The following is a 24,808-nucleotide window of genomic DNA, read 5'->3' on the forward strand; positions in this document are numbered from 1 at the left end:
TACGCCCACTTGCTGAAGAGTTTTATCATAAATCATTGGTGAATTTTATCAAAAGCTTTTCTTACATCTATTAAGAAGATCATATTTTTCTTTATATACTTTATTGAAGAAACTGAGCAATAAGGGGATCCCCAAAGTGTAGTTGGCTTACAATATTTCAGGTGCACTGCAAGATGATTCACTTATACATATATACATATATTATATTTCAGATTATTTTCCTTCATAGTTTATTGCAAGATATCGACTATAATTCCCTATACTATACAGAGAAACTTTGTTGCCTGTTGCCTATCTATTTTTAAATTAGTTAATTATTTTAACTAGAGGATGATTACTTTACAATATTGTGATGGTTTTTGCCATATATCAACATGAATCAGCCATAGGTATAAATGCGTCACCCCCATCCTGAATCCCCCTCCTACCCTGCTCCCCACCCTATCCCTCTATGTTGTCCCAGAGCACTGGCTTTGGGTGCCCTACTTCATGCATCAAACTCACAATGGTCATCTATTTTACATATGGTAATGTATATTTTTCATGAGAAAACTAGCATTCTATTCATATTAAGTCAAATAAATGGAATCAACTTGTCATAAATCTTTTAGTTAAGCAAAAATTCATGTTTCTAAAATATGTATATTATTGTTGCTGTTCAGTCATCAAGTTGGGTCTGACTCTTTGCGACTCCATGCTTTTGGAGTTCTCACAGCAAATATACTGTGGTAATGGTTTGCCATTCTCTCCTCCAGTGGATCACATCTTGTCAGAACTCTCCACTATCACCTGTGCATCTTGGGTATCCCTCCATGGTGTGGCTCGTAGCTTCACTGAGTTATGCAAGCCCCTTCACCACAACAAGGCAGTGATCTATGAAGGGGGATCATATATATATATATATACATACACATATATATGTGTATGTGTATGTGAGTATATATATATATATATATATACTCACACGTACACATATATATGTAGTATGTAGTTTAGTAGAAAAGCTTTTGTGTGTATATGTGTGTATATATATATATATATACATATACAAACTTATATATATACATAAGCAAACTTTATAGAAGTAAAAGAGCATCATATAACCCAGTTGTTTTAAAACACGGCTGCTCATTAGAAAAACATATGGAGCTTTGAAGAAACAAAAATACCAGTTCAATTCCAGAAAACTAAATGACCCAATCAAAAAACGGGCCAAAGATCTAAACAGACATTTCTCCAAAGAAGACATACAGATGGCTAACAAACACATGAAAAGATGCTCAACATCACTCATTATCAGAGAAATGCAAATCAAAACCACAATGAGGTACCATCTTACCCCGGTCAGAATGACTGCTCTCAAAAAGTCTACAATAACAAATGCTGGAGAGGGTGTGGAGAAAAGGGAACCCTCTTACACTGTTGGTGGGAATGCAAACTAGTACAGCCACTATGGAGAACAGTGTGGAGATTCCTTAAAAAACTGGAAATAGAATTGCCATATGACCCAGCAAGACCACTCCTGGGCATACACACCAAGGAAACCAGAAGTGAAAAAGACATGTGTACCCCAATGTTCATCACAGCACTGTTTATAATAGCCAGGACATGGAAGCAACATAAATGCCCATCAGCAGACGAATGGATAAGGAAGCTATGGTACATATACACAATGGGATATTACTCGGCCAATAAAAAAAATACATTTGAATAAGTTCTAATGAGATGGATGAAACTGGAGCCCATTATACAAAGTGAAGTAAGCCAGAAATATAAATACCAATACAGTACACTAACGCATATATATGGATTTAGAAAGATGGTAACGATAACCCTATATGCAAGACAGAAAAAGAGACACAGATGCAAAACAGACTTTTGGACTCTATGGGAGAAGGCGAGGGTGGGATGATCTGATAGAATAGCATTGAAACATGTATATTATCAAGTGTGAAACAGATCGCCAGTCAAGGTTGGATGCATGAGACAAGTGCTCAGAGCTGGTGCACTGGAATGACCCAGAGGGATGGGATGGGGAGGGAGATAGGAGGGGGGTTCAGGATGGGGAACACATGGAAATCCATGGCTGATTCATGTCAATGTAATGCAAAAACCACTACAATATTATAAAGTAATTAGCTTCCAACTAATAAAAATAAAGGGAAAAAAAGAATTTGAAGGGCCTCACAGGAAATAAATATATTTTGCATGTGATGGGAATATAAATGCTGTTGCCATAGGGAAGACTGAAATGAATAAAAGATGGATGGAATTTATTTTTGTTAAAAAAAAAATACCTATAAAAATAAATTTAAAAAAAAATACCTAAGCATTTGTATTTTTCAAAAAATTCCAAGATAATTCTGTTATGCATCTAGATTTTTTTAAGTGATTACAGGTTTTTCTATTAAAGGATAGTTTTGGTGATATTGTTTTTGTTGTTCAGTTGCTCAGTCATATCCAATTCTTTGCAACCCCATGGACTGCAGCCCAACAGTCTTTGGTGATATAAAATTCTATTGTTTTCTATTGACCAATCATGATACAATGGCATTAAAATGAATACTAGTTACATAATCACAATAGTAAAAGATGTTTATCAGTTTTCACAATCAATAGCCAGACAAAAGATAAAAGATAATTACAATTGCAATGGAAACATGATTAATCTAACAATGCAAAATAATTGCATACAATTTGGGTGGATAAATAGAGTGATGTGGTAAGTGGAAGTGTGCATGCACATGTTTTCATCTACCTAGCTGGTCTGTGTCTTTTGGTTGGTGCATTTAATCCATTTACAGTTAAGGTAATTATTGATACGTATGATCCTATTACCATTTTCTTAATTGTTCTGGGTTTATTTTCTGTAAGTCTTTTCCTTCTCTTATGTTTCCTGCCTAAAGAAGTTCCTTTAGCATTTGTTGTAAAGCTAATCTGATGGTGTTAAATTCTCCTTTGCTTGTCTGGAAAGCTTTGATTTCTCCATCAAATCTGAATGAGAACTGATTCAAATGAATTCTTTCTAATGGCTGAGTAATATTCCATTGTGCATATGTACCATAGCTTCCTTATCCATTCGTCTGCTGATGGGCATCTAGGTTGCTTCCATGTCCTGGCAATTATAAACAGTGTTGCGATGAACATTGGGGTGCACGTGTCTCTTTCAGATCTGGTTTCCTCAGTGTGTATGCCCAGAAGTGGGATTGCTGGGTCATATGGCAGTTCTATTTCCAGTTTTTAATGAGATGGATGAAACTGGAGCCCATTATACAGAGTGAAGTAAGCCAGAAAGATAAAGACCAATTAAAACTCTCCAAAAAGCAGGAATAGAAGGAACATACCTCAACATAATAAAAGCTACATACGACAAACCCACAGCAAGCATCACCCTCAATGGTGAAAAATTGAAAGCATTTCCCCTGAAATCAGGAACAAGACAAGGGTGCCCACTCTCACCACTACTATTCAACATAGTTTGGAAGTTTTGGCCACAGCAACCAGAGCAGAAAAAGAAATAAAAGGAATCCAGATAGGAAAAGAAGAAGTGAAACTCTCACTGTTTGCAGATGACATGATCCTCTACATAGAAAACCCTAAAGACTCTACCAGAAAATTACTAGAGCTAATCAACGAATATAGTAAAGTTGCAGGATATAAAATTAACTCACAGAAATCCCTTGCATTCCTATATACTAACAATGAAAAAACAGAAAGAGAAATTAAGGAAACAATTACATTCACCATTGCAACAAAAAGAATAAAATACTTAGGAGTATATCTACCTAAAGAAACAAAAGACTTATACATGGAAAACTATACAACACTGATGAAAGAAATCAAAGAGGACACAAACAGATGGAGAAACATACCGTGTTCATGGATTGGAAGAATCAATATTGTCAAAATGGCTATTCTACCCGAAGCAATCTATAGATTCAATGCAATCCCTATCAAGCTACCAACGGTATTTTTCACAGAACTCGACCAAAGAATTTCACAATTTGTATGGAAATACAAAAAACCTCGAATAGCCAAAGTAATCTTGAGAAAGAAGAATGGAACTGGAGGAATCAACCTGCCTGACTTCAGACTCTACTACAAAGCCACAGTCATCAAGACAGTATGGTACTGGCACAAAGACAGAAATATAGATCAATGGAACAGAATAGAAAGCCCAGAGATAAATCCACGAACCTATGGACACCTTATCTTTGACAAAGGAGGCAAGGATATACAATGGAAAAAAGACAACCTCTTTAACAAGTGGTGCTGGGAAAGCTGGTCAACCACTTGTAAAAGAATGAAACTAGAACACTTTCTAACACCATACACAAAAATAAACTCAAAATGGATTAAAGATCTAAATGTAAGACCAGAAACTATAAAGCTCCTAGAGGAGAACATAGGCAAAACACTCTCCGACATAAATCACAGCAAGATCCTCTATGACCCACCTCCCAGAATATTGGAAATAAAAGCAAAACTAAACAAATGGGACCTAATGAAACTTAAAAGCTTTTGCACTACAAAGGAAACTATAAGTAAGGTGAAAAGACAGCCCTCAGATTGGGAGAAAATAATAGCAAATGAAGAAACAGACAAAGGATTAATCTCAAAAATACACAAGCAACTCCTGCAGCTCAATTCCAGAAAAATAAATGACCCAATCAAAAAATGGGCCAAAGAACTAAACAAACATTTCTCCAAAGAAGACATACAGATGGCTAACAAACACATGAAAAGATGCTCAGCATCACTCATTATCAGAGAAATGCAAATCAAAACCACAATGAGGTACCATTACATGCCAGTCAGGATGGGTGCTATCCAAAAGTCTACAAGCAATAAATGCTGGAGAGGGTGTGGAGAAAAGGGAACCCTCTTACACTGTTGGTGGGAATGCAAACTAGTACAGCCGCTATGGAAAACAGTGTGGAGATTTCTTAAAAAACTTGAAATAGAACTGCCATATGACCCAACAATCCCACTTCTGGGCATACACACTGAGGAAACCAGATCTGAAAGAGACACGTGTACCCCAATGTTCATCGCAGCACTGTTTATAATAGCCAGGACATGGAAGCAACCTAGATGCCCATCAGCAGATGAATGGATAAGGGAGCTGTGGTACATATACACCATGGAATATTACTCAGCCGTTAAAAAGAATTCATTTGAATCAGTCCTAATGAGATGGATGAAACTGGAGCCCATTATACAGAGTGAAGTAAGCCAGATAGATAAAGAACATTACAGCATACTAACACATATATATGGAATTTAGAAAGATGGTAACGATAACGCTATATGCAAAACAGAAAAAGAGACACAGAAGTACAGAACAGACTTTTGAACTCTGTGGGAGAAGGTGAGGGTGGGATGTTTCAAAAGAACAGCATGTATACTATCTATGGTGAAACAGATCACCAGCCCAGGTGAGATGCATGAGACAAGTGCTCGGGCCTGGTGTACTGGGAAGACCCAGAAGAATCGGGTGGAGAGGGAGGTGGGAGGGGGGACCGGGATGGGGAATACGTGTAACTCTATGGCTGATTCATATCAATGTATGACAAAACCCAATGAAATGTTGTGAAGTAATTAGCCTCCAACTATTAAAAAAAAAAAATTGAAAAAAAAAAAGATAAAGACCAACACAGTACACTAACACATATATATGGAATTTAAAAAGATGGTAATGATAACCTTATATGCAAAACAAAAAGAGACACAGATGTACAGAACAGACTTTGGGACTCTGTGGGAGAAGGCGAGGGTGGGATGTTCTGAGAAAATAGCATTGAAACAAGTATACTATCAAGGGTGAAACAGATCACCAGCCCAGGTTGGATGCATGAGACAAATGCTCAGGGCTGGTGCACTGGGAAGACCCAGAGGGATGGGATGGGGAGGAAGGCAGGAGGGGGGATCAGGATGGGGAACACATGTAAATCCATGGCTGATTCATGTCAATGTAATGCAAAAACCACTACAATATTATAAAGTAATTAGCCTCCAACTAATAAAAATAAATGAAAAAAAATCTGAATGAGAGTCTTACAGGGTAGAGTATTCTTGTTTGCAGTCATCTCCCTTTCATCATTGTAAATATATCTTGCAATTCCCTTCTGGCTTGTAGAGTTTCTTTTGAGAAATCAGCAGACAGCCTTATGGGTATTCCCTTGCACATTATTTGTCATTTTTCCCTTGTTGCTTTTAATATTTTATCTTTGTCTTTAATTTTTTCAGCTTGATTATTATGTGTCTTGGTGTGTTCCTCCTTGGGCTTAACCTGCCTGAGACTCTGTGCTTCCTGGACTTGGTTGACTATGTCTTTTCCCATGTTAGGGAAGTTTTCAGCTATTATCTCTTCAAATATTTTCTCGAGTCTTTTCTCTCTCTCTCTTTTCCTTCTGGGACCCCTATAATGTAAATGTTGGTGTGTTTAATATTGTCCCAGAGGACTCTTAGGCCATATTCATCTTTTTTCATCCTTTTTTCCATATTCTGTTCTGAAGCAGTGCTTTCCACCATTCTTTCCCCCAGGTCACTTGTCTATTCTTCTGCCTCAGTTGTTCTGTTACTGATTCCTTCCAGTGTATTGTTTGTCTGTTTTATTTTTTCTTTAGTTCTTCTAGGCCTTTGGTAAACATTTCTTGCATCTTCTCCATTGTTTCCCAAGATTCTGGATCATTTTCACTATCATTATTCTGAATTCTTTTGGTGGGAGGTTGTCTATCTCTACTTCTTTTAGTTGTTTCTGGATTTTATATTGTCCCTTCATCTGGGACATAACTCTCTGCTTTTTCATCCTGATTAACTTTCTGTAATGTGGTTTTTGTTCCAGCCAGGCTGTGGGATTGTAGTTCTTCTTGCTTCTATCTGTCTGTAGTTCTATCTTGCTTCTCTGGTGGATGAGGCTAAGAGGCTTGTATAAGCTCCCTGAGGAGAGGGACTGATGGTGGGGAAAACTGGGTCTTTCTCTGGTAGGCAGGGCCTTGTTCAGTAAAGCTTTAATCCAATTAGCTGTTGATAGGTGGGATTGTGCTCCCTCCCTGTTAGTTGTTTGGCCTGAGGTGGCCCAGCCATGAGATCTACAGGCTCTACAGTAGGGTTAATGGCAACCTCCAAGAGAACTTACACCAAGGGGCATCTTCTAAGACTGCTGCTGTCAGTGCCCCTGTCCCTGAGTCATCTGGTCCTGGACGTTTATTTGTTGGGAGATTTTAATCATATTTTCCCCTGCTGACTCATGCTTCCACAGGTGACCCTTCAAGACTAGTAGTTAGGTATGGGTCAGTTTCCTGTGGGGTCACTGCTCCTTTCCCCTGGGTCTTGGTATGCACAAGATTTTGTTTGTGCCCTCAAAGAATGGAGCCTTTATTTCCCCCAGTCCTGTGGAAGTCCTGTAAGTAAATCCTGCTGGCCTTCAAAGTCAGATTCCCTGGGAATTCCCAGTCCCTTTGTCAGATTCCCAGGCTGGGAAGCCTGATGTAGGGCTCAGAACCTTCACAACAGTGAGAGAACTTCCTGGTATTGTTGTTCTCCAGTTTATGTGTCACCCACATGGCAGGTATAGGATTTGATTTTAATATGATTGTGCCCTTCCTACCATCTTGCTGTGGCTTCCTCTGTTTTTGGACGTGGAGCATATTTTTTTGGGGGGGGGGGGGTTCTAGTAACCTCTTGTCTATGGTTGTTCAACAGCTAGTTGGGATTTTCATGCTCTTAAAGGAGGAAATGAGAACATGCTCTTCTGCTCCACCATCTTGAGCCAGAAGGCCATGTTATTTTCATTCTTCAACTTGTTGATGTGGTGTATCACACTGATTGATTTCCAAGTCCTCAAGTTCCTTTTGATTATGGTGTGTGATCCTTTTAAAATATCATTGGATTTGATTTGCTTGTAGTTTGTTGAGGAGGTTTGCTTCTATGTTCTTCAGTAATATTGGCCTGAAATTTTCTCTTTTTTGTGGTATCTTTACTGGTTTTGGTATCAGGGTGATGGTCACCTCATAGAATGAGTTTGGGAGTATTCTTTTCTCTGCAATTTTTTGAAGGAGTTTCAGAAGGATAGGTGTTAACTCTAAAAATTAGGTAAAATTCACCTGTGGAGTCATCTGGACCTGGACGTTTATTTGTTGGGAGATTTTAATCACATTTTCAATTTTAGGCCTTGTGATTGATCTATTTATAATATCTATTTCTTCCTGGTTCATTCTTTGGAGATTGTCACTTCCTAAGAATTTATCCCTTTCTTCCAGGTTGTCCATTTTATTGGCATATAGTTGCTTGTAGTAGTCTCTTGTGATCTACTGTATTTTTGTGGCATTTTATGTTGTAACTTATCCTTTTTCATTTCTAATTTTATTGATTTGAGCCTTATCCTTTTTTACTTGTTGAGGCTGGATAATGGTTTATCAATTTTGTTTATCTTTTCAAAGAACCAGCTTTTAGTTTCATTGATCTTTTTTATTGTGTACTTCACTTCTATTTCTGCTTTGATCTTTATGATTTCTTTCCTTCTATTAACTTTGAGTTTGTTTGTTCTTCTTTCTTTTTTTTAGGTGTAAGATTGAGTTGTTTATGAGATTTTTCCTTGTTTTCTGTGGAAGGTTGTATTGCTATAAACTTTCCTCTTAGAAGTGCTTTTGCTGCATCCCATAGGTTTTAGAACACCATGTTTTAGTTTTCATTTTCTGTATTTTTTATCACCTGTTTGATTTCTTCAGTGATCCATTCATTGTTTTTTAACCTATTGTTTAGCTTCTAAGTGTTTTTTACAGTTCTTTTCTTGTAGTTTATTTCTAATCTCTTGGCATTATTGTCAGAAAAGATCCTTGATATGATTTCAATTTTCTTGCATTTTCCAAGGCTCACCTTGTGGCCCAGCATGTCAATCCTGGAGAATGTTCCAAGCCCACTTGGGAAGACTGTGTATTCTGTTGCTTTAGGAAGGAATGCTCTATAAATATCAGTTAAGTGTATCTGGTCTAATGTGTTATTTAAAGCCTGTTTTTTATTGATCTTCTGTCTGGATGATATGTCCATTGCCAAAAGTTATGTATTAAAGTCCCCCAGTAGTATTGTGTCACTGTATATTTCTCCTTTCATGGATGTTAATATTTGCCTTATATATTGGAATGATGCTTTGTTGAGTTCATACATATTTACAGTTGTTATATCTTCCTCTTGGATCAATCCCCTTAATCTTTATATAGTGTCCTTCCTTCTCTCTTGTAATAGTCTTTATTTTTAAGTTTATTTTGTCTGATATGAGTATTGCTACTTCAGTGCTCTTTTGATATCCATTTGATTGCAATACCTTATTTCATCTCCTCACTTTCAGTCTGTATGTGCCACTAGATCTGAAGTGGATCTACATTAGACAGGACATATATGAGTCTTATTTTTTTTTTAATTCATTCAGCCAGTCTATGTCCTTTGGTTGGAGCATTTAATCCATTTACATTTAAGGAAATTGTCTATATGTATGTTCCTATTGCCATTTTCTTAATTCTTTTGGATTTCTTTTTGTAGGTCTTTTTTCTTCCCTTCCTCTTTTGTTCTCTTGTGATTTGAAGACTAACTTTAGTGTAGTGTTTGCATTCCTTTTTTCTTTTTTGTTTGTGTATCTATTGTAGATTTTTGGTTTATGATTACCATGAGAATTTTATATAGCAGTCTATATATAAACAATTATCTCTTTCACTATTTTCTCAGGTCTTTTCTCTATATATTCTCCTCTGGGACCTCTATAATGTAAATGTTGGTGCATTTGACATTGTACCAGAGATCTTTCATTCTTTCCTCAAATCTTTTCCTTCTTTTTTCTTTATTCTATTCCATGGCAGTGATTTCCACCAGTCTGTCTTCCAATTCACTTCTCTATTCTTATGCTTCAGCTATTCTGCTATTGATTCCTTCTAGTATATTTTTTCATTTCAGTTATTATATTGTTCATTTCTGTTTGTTTGTTCTTTAGCGCTTCTGGAAAAGTGAAAGTGTTAGTTGCTCACTCGTGTCTGACTCTCTGTGACCCCATGGACTGTAGCCTGCCAGGCTCCTATGTTCATTGAATTCCCCAGGCAAGAATACTGGAGTGGGTAGCCAGCCATTCCCTTCTCCAGGGTATGTTCCCAATCCAGAGATTGAACCTGGGTCTCCCACATTTGCAGGTTGATTCTTTACTGTCTGAGTCACCAGGGAAGCCTTTAGTTCTTGCAAGTCTTTGTTAAATATTTCTTGTATCTTCTCAGTCTGTGCCTCCATTATTTTTTTTTTGAGAACTTGGATCATCTTCGCTATCATTACTCTGAATTCCTTTTCCAGTAGATTGCCTATCTTCACTTCATTTAGTTTTTCTTCTGAGGTTTATTCTTGCTCTTCTTTCTAGGACATACTCCTCTGCCATCTCATCTAACTCTCTGTGATAGCAGTTTCTTTTCTGCAAGATGCAGGATTACATTTCTTATTGCTTCTTCTGTCTGTCCTCTGCTGGATGAGGCTGGTAAGAGGATTGTGTAGGCTTCTTGTGAGAGAACCTGGTTTCTGCCTAGTGATGAGTGCAGCTGGGTCTTGTCCCTCTGTTGAGCAGAGCTGTGCTCAGGAAGACTTTAAGTGGCCTGTCTGCTGATGGGTGGGACTGTGTTCCTGTTCTATTAGTTGTTTAGCCTGAAATATCCCAGCACTAAAGCCTACTGGCTATTGGGTAGGGCTAGTTCTTGTGGGAGAATGGAGGCCTCCAGGAGGGCTCATGCCAATGAGTGCTCACCAGAGCTGCTGCTGCCGGTGTCATTTTCCCTGCAGTAAGCCACAGCCACTCCCTACCTCCAAAGAAGACCCTCCAGTACTAGCAGATAGGTCTTTCCCAGTCTCTTATGAGGTCACTGCTTTTTTCCCTGAGTCTTGGTGCAGGCTGGACCTTGTGGGTGCCCTCCAAGAATGGAGTTTCTGTTTCTCTGGTCCTGTGGAATTCCTGCAATCAAACCCTGCTGGCCTTCAAATTCAGAATCTCTCGGGGCTCCTCCTCCTATTGCCAGGCCCCAAGTCTGCAAAGCCTGACATGGAGATCAAGACTTTCACTCTTATGGGAGAACTTTTGTGGTATCAATATTTTCCTGTTTATGAGTCACCCACCTAGAAGGTGTAGGATTTTATTTTATCATGATCACCCCTCTCCTACTGTCTTATTGTGGCTTCTTTGTCTTGGATATAGGAAATCTTTTTTGTCGATGGTCATTCAGCAGTTAGTTGTCATTTTGGTGTTTTTGTGAGAAAGGGTGAGCTTCCATCCTACTCTGCCATCTTGCTGGCAAGTCCTAAACTTCCTATGTTTTGGAAAACAAAATGGACTCATTATACATTTACACCTATCTCCTTAGTCCTTATAGAAAGCATATCTATCCCCTAATGCAGACTATTTTGATTCCTTGGATCCTTAACAACCCAAATAAGAAGTGAGCTCTTCTTCACAATTAAAATGATTTGCAATTTGTTTACTCCAACAAAATGCTATCAGTAATGTGAAGTCCCCAAATTTAGATTAACATAGATGCTCTTCTTTGTATATCTTCAAAAATATTCTCACACTCTTCTGGGAAACAAATCCCAGAGTTAAGTTCATCTCCTAAGACGATTTTAGTTCCAAATGTCATAAAGTAAACAAACTCTCACTTCTCACCCAGCTGATCAAAGTTGGCCCTGGCCCTGGCCAACTAATCTCCTTTGATTAGAATTGTTAGAAATATTAAGTATACCTGACTATCCCCCCAAGATATTACTTATAAAAATGTTTGTGATTTGTTCAGATTGGATAAATAACAAAGTCAAAATAAATGTTTCATTTCTCAAGAGATTATCCAAGTGGCGTACAGATGGAGGTGGGCCCAACAGGGAAAATGTTGAGTGGAATACTTGTAAATGATGACTGGATAACCTAAAAAGAAGCTAAACTTTAGAAAGTTATTGACCTATTTTGGTGACTCACTATAATATACAAAATTGATATGCCTGTCAAGATAAGAATTTTAAACTGGCATGTCAAGGTAACCTTGTCCTTGAACCTAATTTTCCGAAGAGTCATTGTTTCAATAATTAAGCTGTCATTTTAGTTCTACAGCATATCTTAGCTTGAGATAACTGCATATCCAAAAATATGCCACAGATTGTTTCAAGGCTCTCTTTCTAAGAGCCCTAAGCTCTCCTTAGTACTTACTGGTGGTTTTATTCTTTCTCCAGATTCTTTCTTTGGCTTCTGCCATTATTACCTTTCTCTGTGAAACAGAAGTTTCACTGGATAGGAGGCTAGTGCTAGATTGTGGATGGAATTGCCTGGAATTTAGGGTGGGGTCTTGATTATAGTTATTTACAGACTCGAGAAATCAAACAACAAGGTCTAAAATGACTAGTTTAATGCAGATCACCCACAGGCACATGAAAAGATACTCAATATCATTCATTATTACAGAAATGAAAATCAAAACTACAAGGAAGTATCACCTTGCACCAGTCAGAATGGCCATTGTCAAAAAATCTATGAACAATAAATGCTGGAGAGGATGTAGAGAAAAGGGAACACTCCTACACTGTCGATGGGAATTTAAATTGATACAGCCACTATGGAGAACAGTATGAAGGTTCCTTAAAAAACTAAAAATAGAGTTATCATATGTATGACCCAGAAATCCCAATCCTCAACATACATCCAGAAAAAACACTAATTTGAAAAACATATATGCACCCCAATGTCATAGCAGCACTATTTACAATAACCAAGAATCACAGAAGCAGCCTAAATGTCCATCAACAGATGATGGATAAAGAAAATCTGGAGTATGCATGTACACACACACAGAGACACACAATGGAATATTACTCAGTCATAAAAATATTGAAATAATGCCATTTTCAGCAACATGGATGGACATAGAGATTATCATACTAAGTGAAGTCAGACAGAGAAAGACAAATATCATATGTTATCACTTATATGTGGAATCTTTAAAAAATTATACAAGTGAACTTATTTACAAAACATAAATAGACTCACAGATGTAGAAAACAAACTTATGGTTATCAAAGGGGAAAGGAGGGGAGGAATAAATTAGGAGTTTGGGATTAACAGATACCCACTACTATATGCAAAAAGATAAACAATAAGGACCTACTGTATAGCACAGGGAATTATATTCTCTATAATAACTATAATGGAAAAGAATCTGAAAATAAATGTATATTCTATTCATATATATACATATGTATATATGTATATATATAACAATCACTGTGCTATACACCTGAAATTGACATAACATTGTAAATCAACTGTATTTCAATTTAAAAAATGGCTAGTCTGGCAGTGGTGTGTAAGATGATGTTGAAAAGAAAGAGCCTGAAAGGAGGCATGAAAGGCATCTCCAGGAATTACAAACAGTTCAGCATGGTTCAAATACAAGGTACATGTGAAAGGTAGGAGATTATTATAAGTCATCTACATCTGAGGTAATGAGAGTCAGGATAGAAGAAGCAGCAGTAGGAAAGAAAAGGAATTGAGTGGAAAAAGACCAAGACTTGATGTCAGATTGTATAAATGTTAGCTGGAACTGGAGCAAAATTGCAGAGTCAGACCCTTTCTCTCTTCACCCCCAGCTTCCCACATTTGTGCTGTTTTCCCTATATTTAATTTTAACTTCAGTGTCATCAGATCTCAGATTTCTATTACCTTCCTCTCTTTTTCTCTTTCCCCATGAGTTTTAGCAAAACCCTCCCAGACCCCTACCATCTAATTGAGATGACACAGTCTGATAAAATTTGTCATTTTAACAGAAATCAAAGCCTCTTAAAAATTCTGAAGAGTAGATTCTGGTCCTCAGCTAAGATATGGACAGATGAATTGTTGGTCCTAGAGCTCTAAAGCCATATGATCAAGCTGGATGAGCATCTCATATGAGATGATTTTTTAAAAAAGAGACCAAAAAGAAGACTTAAGCAGTTTCTCCCTTACAGGTTATGAAGAATGGTGACCATACTGCCAGAATCAGATATGTTGTTATTTGTTGTAAAACAAAGGGGGTAAGACCAAGAAAAAAAAGACCTTTGAGCCCTAGAAAGCCCAATAACTTTACATTGCAAAATTAGCACTTAGTTTAGAAACCACTGTCAAAGTTAAAACTGCTGTGTTACCTTTAGAGGGCCTGAAGAAACCTGTATCCTGAGCACAGCTGATACATTCAAAGAGGAATGAAGTGATATTTTCTCTCAGATGTTTACCTGAGAGAAACTCAGGGAACACCTAGAAGTCTTAAATCAAGTTCACACATTACTTCTGTCTGGTTCCTCTTTACTGAAGCTGTAAATCTCTTTTCTTATTTGCTCTTATTTTTCTAAGATGAAAAATAAAGAATGCTTGGTTTTTGCCCTTTGAGTCTAGTGGGACTGCCCAGTAGGAAGAACAGTGAAGTTTAATCGGGTGGAGAAGGAGGTGGGAGGGGGGATCGGGATTGGGAATACATGTAAATCCATGGCTGATTCATATCAATGTATGACAAAACCCACTGGAAAAAATAAATAAATAAATTGAATAACCACAGAGATGAGTATGACATGAAACAATCAGTGAAAATTATCAAGGAAAGTACAAACGAAATAATGTAGGACTTCAAAGGAAAGAAATATTAAAATGGATCAGGAATGGCTTTTTGTTTGAATATAAGCAAAAAAGAGGCACAGTTATACTATCTTCATTTAATAGAAGATACTAGCCTGAGGACTACCTGAGGATGCTATGGATCACTAGCTCTACCTGGGGCACACTTAGAAGGCAAAACAGTATATAAGTCATCCTCATTCATAGGCAGTTTTATTGCAGCAACAATAAAGGCTATGGTATATGAATTGGGACCTTATATTCTCAGATTATCTCTGGGAACTCCTACTTACTTGTTCACTGAAGCTTGACCAGGTTACAGTTCAATGGAGGCTAAGGGCTGATGCAAGGAGAGTAGATAGATGATAATGATAATGAAGATAGACAGACAGATAGATAGATAGATATACATGGACTAGATGAGCCAAATAAAAATTTGAGTACCTCCTGAAATAAATAATTGAACCCAAAAGTTATATATCCACACATTTACTTTATTGCCTCATCTTCCCTCACCCAATCACCCAGACAAGAATGGTAGAATCCGATTTTGGCAGAAGCTGATGTCAGAGACAAGAGTTCTCAACTAAACAAATAAGAAAAGAGGGGCAAAGAGTAAGACTATTGAATGCCTGCTATATGCAAACTCGGAATTTCTAAAGGAAATTTCTAAAGGAACCATAGAAAACCCTTCAAAATCCCAGACTTGGAGAAACATTACATTGTTGCCCAGGCAATGTGACTTTTACTCACTTGTGCATGTACAGAGAGAAGGCTAAATTGTAGTTGTACAGCTACCATAAACTTGGACAATTATTACATTAGCCTGGTAAAACTACACTTCTCATAGATGGGTCTTAGAAATTCAAAAAAACTTTCTCTTTCAACACTGGGGAGAAATATAAGCTTTGTCTAAACACAAAACTCTGACAGAGCCAAAGTTAATTTTCACCTAGAGAAAATGACTGGAATCATATAATTCTTGGATTAGAAAGGTTATTTTTATTAAATATTCAGGCAGCATATCTTTACTGATTACAGAACCCCAGGATAAGCTAAATCCCCAAAGAAGTTTTAATGCCTGAGTAACAAAATATAAAAGCCAACTCTGTTTGAGTAATTCCCCAGCTGTAATGCTTACTTCCTCCAGACTTCTAGTAGAAGCTTACTTATGTCAACTCCTTGCCTGGGGATGAAAGCAAAATCCTGAGAGAGAGAAGAAACTGGAGAATATTTGAAAACTGATTATCTGAATATGTCTTGGACTCAAACATCAATATCATAGCCGTGGGTTCAGATTCCTACTTTTTAAACTGTCTGTTTCATGTTTTTGCATTTTCTTTATTTTTTCATTTTGATTTTCCTTTTTTTCAGTCGAGTTCCTTTGGAAGGTTCCAACCTATTTTAAACTTGCTAAGGTCCATCTAGTCAAAGCTATGGTTTTCCCAGTAGTCACGTATGAATGTGAAAGTTGGACTATAAAGAAAACTGAGAGCCAAAGAATTGATGCTTTTCAACTGTGGTGTTGGCAAAGACTCTTGAGAGTCCCTTGGACTGCAAGGAGATCCAACCAGTGAATTCTAAAGGAAATCAGTCCTGAATATTCATTGGAAGGACTGATGCTGTAGCCAATACTTTGGCCACGTGATGGGAAGAACTGACTCACTGGAAAAGACCCTGATGCCAGGAAAGATTGAAGGCAGGAGGAGAAGAAGATGACAGAGAATGAGATAGTTGGATGGCATCACTGACATGATGGACATGAATTTGAGTAGGCTCCGGGAGTTGGTGATGGACAGGGAGGCCCGGCATGCTGCAGTCCATGGGGTCCCAGAGAGTTGGACATGACTGAGCAACTGAATTGAACTGAAGGATAAATTGGAGAAACATGTTTATTCTGTTGACACTCAGACCACAAATAAAAGAAAAATGGCCAGCCTCTGGGGTCCTTGCATATAGGGATGAAAGTTGCCATAGGGCAACACAAATTTAGGAAACAAGTATTCAGGCTGCTACTGTTTTAAGAAAGCCCTTCTTTGCTCATTTCTTGGAGATTTTTTACACTTTCTTAGATTTTCTGATAGTTTAGTTGAAGATACATACACTCATGAAAAGTTAACTATATAAACTATAAAACAGTTGATAACCAAAGGTATATAATATATGCCAAATTGATAATAAATTCCATAACTATTATTATGAATTTTTAGGGAAAAGAGCCCAAAGTCTTCTAAATCATCACTCCTCCCAGGAAAACTGTCCCTAAGCCATCACAGGCAAATATACTTGATATTTTTCAAGTCCTAATTCCTCTTCCTAGCAAACTAGATCCTTGGATATGAAGTTCCAAGTTATTTCCCCTTTGAACTTCATAACAAGCTATTTAGAAGAGAAAATAGGGAAAATATCATGGTTTCATAGAACAAAATTTTTATAATACTGTGTTCATCTCTAGATACAGAAGCTATTAATAGAGCAGCAGACATGTGTAATCAGCTCTGGTCTTTGTTTTAAATTTTCCCCTGAGGATGTAAAAATGAGTGGAGTGGAAACAAGGATACATGGAATCCAATAACTAGCTCTAAACCTGTCAGTAAAGCTATGATGTCCCATCACACACCCTGGATCTGTGCTTAAGGCTGCTAAGCTCCCATGACCCTCTGGACTGCTTCTAAAGTCATTAACTTCCTTTTCAATCTTATGATTTCAGCTTAGGCTTCATCTGATATTATATCATAAGAAGCGCTGACCACTAACCAAGAACATTCGTGAAGGGTACTGCGGTGCCAGAAAGAGGTATGCCTCTATTTTCTAAATAAATCTTGATTTTCAACTCACTAGTTATCTTAACAAAGTAACTTCCTTCATCATCTGCACTAAATATTAATTTCATTTATGTTTATTGCCTGTATATGTTTGCATACGTGCTCAGTCATGTCTGACTCTTTGCAACCCCATGAACTGTAACCTACCAGGCTCCTCTGTCCATGGATTTTCCAGGCAAGAATACTGGAGTGGGTTACCATTTCCTCCTCCAGGAGATCATCCCAACTCAGGGATCAAACCTGCATTTCTGGTATTGGCAGGCAGATTCTTTACCACTGAGCCACTTGGGAAGTCCCTATTGTTTGTATATATGAATCAACTAATAGCCCATTCGTTTTGTGCTAAGACAGTTCTTGCCATACTTCTTCATGCTTCTGAGCTATCACTCCTCTCCCCCACCATTCTATGAGCTGCTCAAAGGCAGAGATGCGTCCTTAAGCATCTCTGTTTCCATATAGTGTGGCTATCATTATTAAGAGATCACAGTAAATTCTATAAAAATGAATCAAATGCTGTTTAAGATAAGTAAAACCATCATCTGCAAAATGAGTAGCTTGAACTAAATAATCTCTAACCTTCTAGGATTCATTACTTGTTTGAAAGTTTTAAAATTTTCTTTTTTTGACCTAATATAGGTCAATGGCTTGATTTAGTTATAAATAAGCAATCAAATCTAAATATCAAAAGTACCAGGAAAGTTTTTTTAGTAACGACCAATAAATTTATTAATGGTACTAGAGATACCTATTTCTTTCTTTAATTAATTTGCTTATCCATTTTATTTGGCATCTTTCATTTAAACACCTGAGAATTTCAAAATTATTTATAATATTTAACGGACAAGTAAAACAAACGATTAATCTCTGTCAAGATATAAGTGTGTTTTAATATTATAGTTAACCTTATGATTTAGTGCCTTTCTTAATACTTTAGGAAGCAACTTAACAGATCCACTTTAGGTTCTGAGGTTGGGAAATTTTTAAATAATATTGGAGTGAAAAGACAACTTTCAGTGGTTTAGAATGATAAACAATACTTTCAAAAGATAAACTTGCTCTGTCATTCATTTACTCATTCATTCTATTAATATTTATGAGCAAAGTACATATGTGTTGGCCCTGTATGAGCCCTTTATAGATCAATCAGAAAGTCTATGAGGGAAGATAACAAACATACACATCACTGATCTGAAAGACAGATTTAAAATTCCCTAGAAGGGGAAAGATAGAAATTACCTTGGAAGGAGGCTAAGGGAAGGCTTTGTCAAGAAGGTGTCAAGAAGAGCTGAAAGATGGGTAGCTTTTGCACACACATAGATGGAGAAAAGGTCATTTCAGGAAGAAGAAATACCATGAAAAAAGACAGACAGGTGAGAAAACATATAGCTTATGTCCCTGATATAGTAAAGTAGTTGTTTATTGAAATATAGGGTATACAAAAAGGGAGAAGTGAGAGAGAAGCTAGGAAAATTCAGTTGCAACCAGACTGTGTGTGTGTGTGTGTGTCTGTGTGTGTGTGTGTGTGTGTGTGCACTAAGTCACTTCAGTCGTATCTGACTCTGCGACCCTATGGACTGTAGCCCGCCAGGCTCCTCTGTCTATCAGATTCTACAGGCAAGAATACTGGAGTGGGTTGTTGTGCCCTCCTCCAGGGGCTCTTCCAAGAGCCTTAAATATCAGGCCAAGAAGTCTGGATTTTATTTTGACGACACTGAAGGACCATTGAAGATTTTTAGAGAAGTAATATGAGATAATTGGAAGCTATAATGTATAGAGAATTATTTTGGAAAGAGTTTGTAACAGGATATAGTGAGTGTTGGTGGTGGTAGAAAGGACAGATGGTAATTATTTGATACCTTTCAAATGTGGTTATTTTTTAAAAAGGCTATATCAAAAATCTCAACAGCACCATCTAGTGCCTCACAGGCTAACACTGTCTGATTTGGAGAAAACCCAATACAGGGCTAGCTAGAATAAGTTTACAGAGATTCTCTTTCTTCCACAATTGCACCTGAATTCAGGAAAGCGATGGTGAAAGAGGCAGGTTAAGTGGAAAGCAAACTGAGAAATAATGCATAGGTTGACAATAATGAACTAATTTTTCTCTGTGATCTTAGTTATATACCCTCAGAATGATTCACCTTCAAATTTTTTACTGTATATCAACAGTTCTTGGTATAAAATAATGAGTTTTTTTGACCACACTGCAAAGCTTGTGGGATCTCAGTTCTCCAACCAGGGACTGAACCCAGGCCACCACAGTGAAAGCCTGGAATACTAACCACTAGGCCACCAGGGAACTCCCAACAATGACATTTTTAATGAAAGGAAAAAAATAGATGGGCAAATGAATAAATGACATACCCTCACAGCAAATATAATTGTTAGCAGTAGTAAACCTGGAAAGTTATATCCTACCTACAACCACAACCATAGCTCCCTGTATCTGTATCCTTGACACAGAGACTAATTCAGTCTCTTCCACTACCAGCAGTTCTTGCATGCTGAAGCAATCTTCCCACCTCACAAATCCAAACCCCTCTCTTACCAGGGAGAAAGAGCTGTGTAACAGGCCAACAAATCATATTTCAACCAAAGATTATCTACCATATTATAAATCGATGAGTTGTTCCCATCTCCTTAAAGAATAAAAGAGAAGAATATGGAGGAACATAGGAAATCACTACTTCTGCACTATCTCATCTCTATATCTTTCTGATCAGGGCTTATTTATTGCCGTGATAAAGCTGAACTAGGCCAGACCAAGCAACACTCTCTTGCTATAATAGAAATGACCGTGTGCTGTTGAACAGTAAGACTTTGAATGTGAGTCTGGGAAGAGAATAAGGATGAACATGTACAATTTCCTCACCCAGAAAGTATATTCCAATTAGTCATGCTGCAGTTCTCCTCAGAACCTTAACTTAAGTGCGGATTTTAGAAATGTATTTCACCTTTTTTCCTCGTTAAAATAATTAGATAGCTTCTAAAGTTTCCCCAGCCTTGGTGTTCTGTGGTTCTAAATAGAGTCCACCATGTTCTAGATTAAGATTCTCCACCAGGGAGTGAGTTCCACTGATAACAAATTTAATTATTTTCCTTAGGTACAAGCATCACCCAGTAGCTGTTATTTAGGAAGACTTCTTTGTGGGGGAACTAAGCATTTTCATCCAGATTTTATTCTCAGAAAGAATCTAGATCTCTTCTAGTAGAGAAAGAGATGATAGATAGATAGATAGAAGATAGATACATACTCATACTTATGAAACTACTATCTTTAAAACTTTTCTCTAAAAAACAAACCCGTTTAAAAGGAAGATTTATAGGATGGTACTGGAGTAATATGGCTTAAAATAAGGCATAGCTCTTTTAGCTAGTTCTTAAAGATTAAAAAGCCATCAGGCAAACATGGATAGGAAATGAGGAAAACGAGCTTTCTGGGTGCCTATAGGATCCAAACCCTTCTGGGGGCAAAGTCCAGAAGAACATCTCTTCATTCATCCACCACTCTTGCTTCCTGCTGTTTTAAAAATATATATACATAACGACACTATAAAATGAAATGTTAGTATGTCCTATAATTTATGGAAGAGCTAAAATTGACAAGATTTTTTATATACATTGTAGGCACCAAGAAGACTCTCCTAGAGAAACATGGATGGAGTTGGAAATCTGACAGTATCTTCTTCCAGTAGTGATGCATGCAATGACACTATTGATGATTTCCGAAATCAAGTGTATTCCACCTTGTACTCTATGATCTCCGTTGTGGGCTTCTTTGGCAATGGCTTTGTGCTCTATATCCTCATAAAAACATATCATGAGAAGTCAGCCTACCAAGTATACATGATTAATTTAGCAGTAGCTGATCTACTGTGTGTGTGCACACTACCTCTCCGTGTGGTCTATTATGTTCACAAAGGCATTTGGCTCTTTGGTGACTTTTTGTGTCGCCTCAGCACCTATGCCTTGTATGTCAACCTCTATTGTAGCATCTTCTTTATGACAGCCATGAGCTTTTTCCGGTGCATTGCAATTGTTTTCCCCGTCCAAAATATTAATTTGGTTACACAGAAAAAAGCCAGGTTTGTGTGTGTTGGTATTTGGATTTTTGTGATTTTGACTAGTTCTCCATTTTTAATGTCCAAATCTTACAAAGATGAGAAAAATAATACCAAGTGCTTTGAGCCTCCACAGGACAATCAAGCTAAATATTATGTCTTGGTCTTGCATTATGTGTCATTATTTTTTGGATTTATCATTCCTTTCATTATTATAATTGTCTGTTACACAATGATCATTTTGACCTTACTAAAAAATTCAATGAAGAAAAATCTATCAAGTCGTAAAAAAGCTATAGGAATGATCATAGTTGTGACAGCTGCCTTTTTGATCAGCTTCATGCCATATCATATTCAACGTACCATTCACCTTCATTTTTTACACAATGAAACAAAACCCTGTGATTCTGTACTTAGAATGCAAAAATCAGTGGTCGTAACCTTGTCTCTGGCTGCATCAAATTGTTGCTTTGACCCTCTACTATATTTCTTTTCAGGGGGGAACTTTAGGAGAAGGCTGTCTACATTTAGAAAGCATTCTTTGTCCAGCATGACTTATGTACCCAAGAAGAAGACCTCCTTGCCAGAAAAAGGAGAAGAAATATATAAAGAATAGTTTAAGCCCATTTTTGATGGATTCCCAAATCACTATTTTCTCAAATCATTCACAGTAAAAATAAGAGCTTCCATTAATAGTTGACCTTTATTTGACTTAATGACCTAGAAATCTATCTCATTTATGAATTCACATTATTAGAGGTCCTAAAGATATTTTTAGTGTTAAAATTCAGTTCAAGTCTATGAACTAAATTATAAATGATTTTCTGATCTTTCACCTAAAGATGGACAAAATTTGTATCTTGGCACTGTAAAACATAGGTCTGAGATTAAATTTTCCCTCTCAAATAAAAGCTTTACAAAGGGTAAGAACTAGCTTTTTAAGATATAAATTTAGCTAATAGTGATCCTAACATATTTCTTTGCATGTATGCCAACAGATGAGAACTGGAGTGAGCCAGGAGCTAAATAAAATGTACTATCATCCTCTTTCTTTGTAGCACTGATTGGCTAGGAAATCACAGCCATTTCTTTTCCTCGAGAAAATGATCACATATTAGAACAGCCTAGTCTTCAGCCAAATGGCCCTAAAGTCTCCATTCAATGTACAATCTGGAAACTGAGGAAGGTAAACCTGATCAAAAGCTAGTTTGTCTCCAATTTTCTTCTGCTTCTTAGGCGCCCAAAAGAGAATAGTGGGGTTTTTGTTGCTCATTGAGATTCTTTTAGGGAACTCTCTCCCTAAACAAGATGCAATCCCTCCTTAATAAAGCAGATGACTGGCACTACCATCTAATAACAGAAATCATTTAAAATTTATCTAAAGAAGAGGAAAGGGAATCTACTTTTCTACACACTTATTACCGGAACCACAATGAACTGCAATGATTTTCTGAATAAAAATTTGAATGTTGATATTGCAAATTTTAAGAAGTACTTACATTTATGCATATTGTGTAAACTATATGTAAGAAATTTTGCTGTATGCATTAATGAGTGGAAGTTAGTTATAAGCTTTGTTATATTTTATGCTTTTTACTTTTATTAGCATGTTGACAGGAATACCAAAGATATACTGCAGCGGTTTTTATGTTACAGTGGAAGCTTTCTTCTTAAAATAGCAACAGCTTGATTATGGCTGAAATATAATATTCATGAGAAAGTTTTTGTTGAAGTGTAGTCTGTTCCTTAATTCTGTGTTTCAAAAAGTGCATTATCTCAGAGGAAATGATAATGTTGATAAAAAGAAAAGCTAGGATATAAGTTCTATCTGAATCTGCCACATGCATGTAATTTCTATTTTACTTCTAATGTTGCAATCCCTTCGAACACCTGAAAGATAGAAGATTTCTGCATGCATAAGTCTCTTCAGTCATGGCCAACTCTTTACAACCCTATGAACTATAGCCTGCCAGGCTCCTCTGTCCATGGGATTCTCCAGGCAAGAATACTGGAGTGGGTTGCAATGCCCTCTTCCAGGGAATCTTCCTGACCCATGAATCGAACCTGCATCTCATATGTTTTCTGCATTGGCAGGCAGGTTCTTTACCACTAGCACCACCTGGGAAGCCCATAGGATCTCAAAGGTATAGTAATAACTGGTGCCCATTTATTTTTAACATACCTGTGGTTTGTAGAGGTAAAAGTACCTGCACTTTTACCCTATATTTTTTTCTTGCTTGACAAACATCAAATGTAATATGTGTCATAAAATCAGTCCTTATTTCTTATTTATTAAGCTTTCTGCTATTCAATAAGTATACTGTAGTAGAACAACACTACATTGAAAGCCAGAAGACCTGGATGCTAATCTACTCTCTTATACTTACTAGCAGTGAAACTTGAAGCAAGTAACATAAACTCTGATTCTCAGCTTCCTCACTTGTAAAGTGGGAATAATAATACTTGTCCTGCCTTTCTTATAAGGCACATTTGAAACTCAAATGTAATCATAGTATACATACATATTTTAACACACATATGTTAAAATTTTACCTTAAAACATACAGTGTGGTACAATTTATCACACTAAATATAAAGTATTTAGAGATGGTTTTGTTACTTAAACATACTGAATCATATTTACTATTGGGTTGGCCAAAAAGTTCATTCAGGTTTCCTGCAACCATGTATGCAGAATCCGAATGAACTTTTTGGCCAACCTAATACAGAGATTCTCAATTCTGAAAGAATTAGAACAAAATATGGCCATAGTTAAAATGTATTGCACATAAAATAATCTTGTTTATTTTTTCCTACCTCCAGGTTTTTGCCTGTGTTCTCATTTCTAACCACAGTCCAACTTCCTCCCACTCAGAAACATACCATGCTTCAATCACCTACAAGCTCACCATGAATTTTTTTTTTTTATTAGTTGGGGGCTAATTACTTCACAACATTTCAGTGGGTTTTGTCATACACTGATATGAATCAGCCATGGATTTACACGTATTCCCCATCCCAATCCCCGCTCCCACCTCCCTCTCCACCCAATTCCTCTGGGTCTTCCCAGTGCACCAGGCCGGAGCACTTGTCTCATGCATCCCACCTGGGCTGGTGATCTGTTTCACCATAGATAGTATACATGCGCTCACCATGAATTTATTCTTCTCTAATGCTGTATGTATTATAACCTGTACCACACTGCTTTGCACTCAATTTTTTTTGCTAATTTTTCCAAATATATTCATATTTCTCCCAAAGTGAAATAACTGCTT

General features: G+C 37.0%; 1 protein-coding gene across 3 annotated transcripts in view; it reads left to right on the forward strand.

Annotated features, from left to right (window-relative positions):
* CYSLTR1 (cysteinyl leukotriene receptor 1) overlaps nt 1-24,022 on the forward strand; it is a 68,996-nt gene extending 44,974 nt beyond the window's left edge. For all 3 annotated transcript variants that reach the window (XM_061136557.1, XM_061136559.1, XM_061136558.1), the window contains exons 2-3: nt 17,358-17,443; nt 21,100-24,022. In XM_061136557.1, the coding sequence (XP_060992540.1) occupies nt 21,127-22,149 (1,023 nt within the window). In that variant the 5' untranslated portion in view covers nt 17,358-17,443; nt 21,100-21,126 and the 3' untranslated portion in view covers nt 22,150-24,022. The remainder of the gene's footprint in view (nt 1-17,357; nt 17,444-21,099) is intronic.
* The last annotated feature ends 786 nt before the right edge of the window (nt 24,023-24,808 follow it).

This window comes from Dama dama, chromosome X (assembly GCF_033118175.1).
Source record: "Dama dama isolate Ldn47 chromosome X, ASM3311817v1, whole genome shotgun sequence".
NCBI classification, from domain to species: domain Eukaryota; kingdom Metazoa; phylum Chordata; class Mammalia; order Artiodactyla; family Cervidae; genus Dama; species Dama dama.